The sequence below is a fragment of the Canis lupus genome, chromosome 9 (assembly GCF_048164855.1).
Source record: "Canis lupus baileyi chromosome 9, mCanLup2.hap1, whole genome shotgun sequence".
Lineage (NCBI taxonomy): Eukaryota > Metazoa > Chordata > Mammalia > Carnivora > Canidae > Canis > Canis lupus.
In genome coordinates this window covers 74,592,895-74,599,354 of record NC_132846.1, presented here as the reverse complement: position 1 = coordinate 74,599,354, position 6,460 = coordinate 74,592,895, and the positions used below count along the sequence as shown (strand labels likewise).

At 43.2% G+C, this 6,460-nt stretch overlaps 1 gene segment (V, D, J or C); it reads left to right on the top strand.

Moving 5' to 3' along the window:
* Positions 1-2,915: 2,915 nt before the first annotated feature.
* Positions 2,916-6,460, top strand: part of LOC140640584 (immunoglobulin gamma-1 heavy chain-like) — a 146,992-nt gene continuing 143,447 nt past the window's right edge. Inside the window, 1 exon segment of the C gene segment in view lies at positions 2,916-2,976. Within this exon segment, the coding sequence occupies positions 2,931-2,976 (46 nt within the window).

Here is a 6,460-nt window from a genome sequence, read left to right as displayed (position 1 = left end):
CACTTCTGCACAGCCAGGTAATAGTCAACAAAGCTACAAGACAATTTACAGAATTGTAGAAGATATTTGCAAATGACATATCAGATAAAGGGCTAGTATCCAAGTTCTTTGAAGAACTTATTAAACTCCACAGCAAAGAAACAAACAATCCAATCATGAAATGGGCAAAAGACACTACCAGAAATTTCAGAGGAAGACATACACATGGCAACAAGCACATGACAAAGTGCTCTGCATCACTGGCCATCAGGGAAATACAAATCAAAACCACAATGAGATCCCACCTCACAGCAGTGAGAATGGTGATAATTAACAAGACAGGAAACAACACATATTGGAGAGGATGTGGAGAAAAGGGAACCCTCCTGCACTGTTGGTGGGAATGTGAACTGGTGCAGCCACTCCGGAAAACTGTGTGGAGGTTCCTCAAAGAGTGAAAAATAGATCTACCCTACAACCCAGCAATTGCACTCCTGGGGATTTACCCCAAAGATACAGATGCAGTGAAACGTTGGGACACCTGCACCCGATGTTTCTAGCAGCAATGTCCACAATAGCCAAACTGTGGAAGGAGCCTCTGTGTCCATCGAGAGATGAATGGATTAAGAAGATGTGGTCTATGTATACAATGGAATATTACTCAGCCATTAGAAACGATAAATACCCACCATTTGCTTCAACATGGATGGAACTGGAGGGTATTAATCTGAGTGAAGTCACTTGGAGAAGGACAATCATCCTATGGTTTAACTCATATGAGGAGTATAAAAAATAGTGAAAGGGATTATAGGGGAAATGGAGAAAATGAGTGGGAAATGTCAGAGAGAGTGACAAAACATAAGAGACTCCTAACTTTGGTAAACAAGGGGTAGTGGAAGGGAAGGTGGGCAGGGTAATGAGGGGGACTGGGTGATGGGCACTGAGAGAGGCACTTGACAGGATGAGCACTGGGTGTTATATGTTGGCAAATTTAACTTTTATGGAATAAAATACATATACAAAGAATTAAAAAAAGAATTGGGTGCTTAAATAAATGAGTCACACACAGGCCCCAACCTTGGCCCAATATTTTTAAAATATTTTTATTTCATTTATTCATGAGAGAAAGACACATAGAGAGAGTGCCAGAGACATAGACAGAGGGAGAAGCAGTATCCTCACAGGGAGCCTGATGTTGGACTCTGTCTCTAGATTGGGATCATGACCTGAACTTAAGACAGATGCTAAACTGCTGAACTACCAGAAGTCCCCTTGGCCCAATTTTTAATCAGAGGATTGGTTTACTGTTGTTATGTGTTTGTTGTATTTTCTATTGATGAGTAAGTGTCCCTTCTGTATTTTTGGATACTAACTCCTCAATATGTGATTGAGCACACTGAGTCCCATGTCATAGGCTGACTTCTTCCACTGTTATAGTTTTATTTTTTTATTATTACTATTTTTTATATTTTTTATTTAAATTTAAATTGCCAAAATACAACTCTCAGTGCTCATCCTATCATGTGCCCTCCTTATTGTTCTGCTAATATGTGTTCTTACTTACTTACTACTTTGATGTAGCCCTCTTATCTGTTTTGATTTTCTTGCCTGTGATTTTGCTGCTATATCAAATAAATCACAAAAAGCACATGTCATGATGTTTTCCCATTCGTTTTCATTTACAAGATTTAGCATCGTGCCTTCTGCTTAAGTCATTAATCCATTTTGAGATTTTCTGTGTCCATGTATCTGTACAATGTAAGATAAGGACCAAGCGTCATTATTTGCATGAGGCTGTCCAACACCATCTGTTATAGAGACTATCCTTTCCCCATTGTGTATTCTTAGATATCCTGTGGAGGTTTTCTGACTGTATATGCATACGTTTACTTCTGGGCTCCGTAATGTGCTGCGCTGTGAACATGTCTGATGTTATGCCAGTCACACAACAATGTACCAAATGTGCCTCTAAAATACATTTGTATAGGGAGCAATGTGATGTCTGAGGATTGTTGGGAGAACCATCCTCAGCACCAGAGTAGGTAACGTAGTACCCAGAAGGCTGTGATGAAACTTTTGCCAGCTCCTCACTCATTCACTGACTCAAATCCAAATCCTAGCCTTAAATCTCCACAAACCCAATCACTTATTGTCACAAGCAAAAGGGCTGCCTACTTTGGTCATTGCCTGGCTGTCATATTGCATGTAGCTCATGCACGTGCAAAATGAAATACATTGATCCCTATATCTGACTTATGTCTACAGAGCTATTAGACCAGACAAAGAAACCAGAAGAAAAGAAATCTTTCTGCCCCATCAAATTGAAGACCTATCCAAGAAAATAAGGCAATAAAAATAAAAAATAATAATCAATCACTTTAGAGGCAGAAAAAATATTTATATCCATATGACATGATCTGCTACAGGAGCAAATTCTACAAACTCCAAAAACGCTTATAGTTAAATAACGATTTCAGGGAATATTCAGAATATAAAATCAACAATTAAAAGGAAGATAGGATTCTTCACACTAAAAAAAATTATCTATATAAAAATTTTTAAAATACCTTTTTCACTGGCATCAAAAATAAATATTTAGGATTAAATTTAATAATAGGTAGAATACCATACTAAAAATGACCTATTTGATGAAGGGCTTTTTAAAAAGGAAACAGAAATGCAAGGTTAGCATTGCTCACAGATTAGAACTTCATATTTCAACAGCGCCATCTGCACAATGATCTGCACAGGTAACGCAGTCCTTGCTATTAAATTGTTAGAATGAATTTTAGTCAAGAGCTAAAGATATAGTCAGAGGACATGCAAATAGGGCCCTCCCTCCACTGATTAAACCAGCCCAGCCCCGACCTTGCATCTGGGAGACAAGCCCCAGCCCCAGGATCCACAGGTGACCCCATTCAGGGATCAGAACAGAATACAGACAACTCACCATGGAGTCTGTGCTCAGCTGGGTTTTCCTTGTCGCTACTTTAAAAGGTAATTCATGGATAACAGAGACCTTAAGGATGTGAGTGGAGGTGAGTGAGAGAAACAGGGGATGGGGGACAGTTTCCTGACCAGGATGTCTTGTGTCTGCAGGTGTCCAGGGTGAGGTGCAGCTGGTGGAGTCTGGGGGAGACGTGGTGAAGCCTGGGGGGTCCCTGAGACTCTCCTGTGTGGCCTCTGGATTTACCTTCAGTAGTTACTACATGTATTGGGCCCGCCAGGCTCCAGGGAAGGGGCTTCAGTGGGTCTCACACATTAACAAAGATGGAAGTAGCACAAGCTATGCAGACGCTGTGAAGGGCCGATTCACCATCTCCAGAGACAACGCAAAGAATACGCTGTATCTGCAGATGAACAGCCTGAGAGCTGAGGACACAGCGGTGTATTACTGTGCAAAGGACACAGTGAGGGGACCTGAGTGTGAGCCCTGACACAAACTTCCCTGTAGAAGGGGATCAGGACCACCAGGGGGTGCACACTACTCACCACTTCTGTCTTGAAGGTCCAGGATCAGGTGCAGATGAATGTTCTGGGAATGTTTTCTGTAGGGGCCTGGGATTCCTCTCCATGGATCAGTTTCCCCCAGGAGGCCTCTCTGGACACAGGATTCTGTTTATAACTATTCATCTCTAACTCACAAACATAGTTGTCATAGGAAGACGAATATACTAACATGCAGAAAATACAGAGTCAACTACATTTGACTTAGTCGTGTTCTTAAATACCAAAAATTTACAAATATCCTGATGCTCATATAATTAAGCTTTGCAATAGCCACAGATGTACTCACTGTGCATCACAGACCACCCAGCTCAAGGAACAAGCTTGCTAGAAGCAGCATAAAGTGCTTGCTGGATATGGGGCTACAGAGGCAACAACAATCCAAGCAACAAAACAAAGGCCCCTGGTGGGGTCGCTATCTTGCACCATGCTCACAGCCTCAATGCCATTGACAGCTTATGAAAGCAGTGGAACTCCCACCGGGACATATGTGGATTTGGGGTCTGAAAATCACACAAACAAACACAAACACAGACACATACACACACACACACACACACACACACACACGATAGTATAAAACCATTATCACCTTTACTTAATTTATCTACATTAGAGTTGGTCCATATAGAGAAGTAGACAGCTGTACACATCTACCTCAAGAAACAAGGAAAATCTCAAATAAAAAACCTAGCCCAATTGCTAAAGAGCTGGAGAAAGGACAACTGAAACCAAAACTCAGCAAAAGGAAGGAAATAGTAAAGATTAGAGTTGAAATCAACTATATAAAATCTCAAAAACAACTGGTCATAGAAACTAGAGTCTGGTTGGAAAAAAAAAACAATAAAATTGAGAATCCTTTACCTGTATTTATCAAAAAGAAAAGAGAAAGAACCCAAATAAATAATGTAGAAGTCCTTCTGGTCCACTGTGTCACTATAAGCCCATGTTTCCTTGTTGATCTTTTACTGAGATGATGTGTCCACATCATTTACAAACCCACATGGGTTTCTAAATTATCCTATTATTGTTGTTCTATAGCCAATGAGTTTCTTTAATTTTGTATTACTGCATTTACATAATTGCTTGCTCTCATATTGGGGCATAAATATTTAAGATTTTTAGATATTTATGTTGGATAGACATATTTTAAGATATAATGTCCTTCTTCACTTCTTATTTCAGCCTTTGGCTTGAATGCAGTTGGCTAAACAAAGGATGGCTTCTGAGATGCCTGCATGGCTCACTGGTTGAGCATCTGCCTTCAGCTCAGGATGGAATCCCAGGATTCAGGATCAAGTCCCACATTGGGCTCCCTATGGGGATCCTGATTCTCTCTCTCTCTCTCTCTCTCTCTCTCTCTCTCTCTCCCCCTCCCACATCTCTCATGAATAAATAAATATCTTTTATAAAAAAAGATAGTTAACCCAGTGTTCTTTCATGACCGCTAGCAAGATAAATGATTCTCCACAAACTCTTAATCTGAAGGTGACTTTGGGACTAAAATTAGTGTCTTGAAAGCAGTGAAGAGGGGGTGGGGCAAGATGGCAGAGGAGTAGGGTCCCCAAGTCACCTGTCCCCACCAACTTACGTAGATAACTTTCAAAGTATCCTGAAAACCTATGAATTCGACTTGAGATTTAAAGAGAGAACAGCTGGGACGCTGCAGAGAGGAGTTTGTGCTTCTTACAGGTAGGAAGGTGAAAAAAAAAAAGAATCAAGTGGGAGCATGGCACCGGGGGGGAGCCACGCTAAGGCCAGGCAGAAAAACCTCTGGGACAGGAAAGTGCAGTCCCAGAGAAGCAGGAACTTTAAAAATCCACACCGGATTCTTCCCGGACACAAAAGGGCTTAGCAGGGAATTCAGGCAGAACCACAGGAGGGGCCGTGGAGCCTCCAGTCTCCTGGAGTCACTAACAGAGGAAGTGCCTTCCTGGGGAGAGTGGGCCACAACTGTGGGCTGATCTCAGTAAACGGCTGGAGCGTGCATCAGGCAAGGCCTCTGGAGAAGTTCAGGAGGTGGCTCCGGACAGAGGGGGCTGCACCCTGCTGCCTTTGGGAGCTGAGCGAGAGAGCACGAGTCCACCAGCACAGTGGAAAAAGCCTAGGATCCTGCACTCCTCCCGGGGCAGGTGGAGACGGGTAGGGCACAGGACAATGAGGATGCTTCTGCCACTGGGCGCCCCCAACCTGTGCAGAAGAGTGCCCCCCCTCCACCCCCAGAGCATCCAGGCCAGTGCGGACTGGGAGACTTGGGTAGTTACTGTGGGACCTGACTCCAGGGCTGGAGACATGGCTGCTGCCAAGGGCTTGTTCCTCCTGGTGTCACAGAGTACCTGGGAGGGGCGGGGCCACTAGGGTACAAGGGCCTCATGGGGTAAACAGGTCCCACTGAGCCCATCCCCCAGTGGAAGGCAGGCAGCTCCCCCAGGTGCACACACCTGAGAATCAGCACAGTGGCCCATCCCCCAGAAGACCAGCTGAAAGGACAGGGAAAAAGCCAGTTATTGACTGAGCAGCACTGGAAAGCTCCAGGGGAAGTTGGGATATTTACAGTATATAGAACCAGAGGAGGGGATGCCTGGGTGGCTCAGTGGTTTATCGCCTGCCTTTTGCCCATGACATGATCCTGGAGTCTCAGAAGTCCCACGTTAGGCTCCCTGCATGAAGCCTGCTTCTCCCTCTGCCTGTGTCTCTGCCTCTCTCTCTCTCTCTCTCTCTCTCTCTCTGACTCTCTCATCTCTCATGAATATATAGATAAAGTCTTTAAAAAAAGAAAAAAGAACCGGAAGATTCCCCTCCTTTTTTTCTCTTCCTTTTTCCAGTACAACTTGTTTATATCCTCACTGCATTGAGTAAAATGACTAGAAAGAAGAACTCACTACAAAAGAGTCAGAAATGGTACTCGGTGCCGCAGAATTACAGAATTTGGATTACAATTCAAAGTCAGAAAGTCAATTCAGAAGCTCAATTA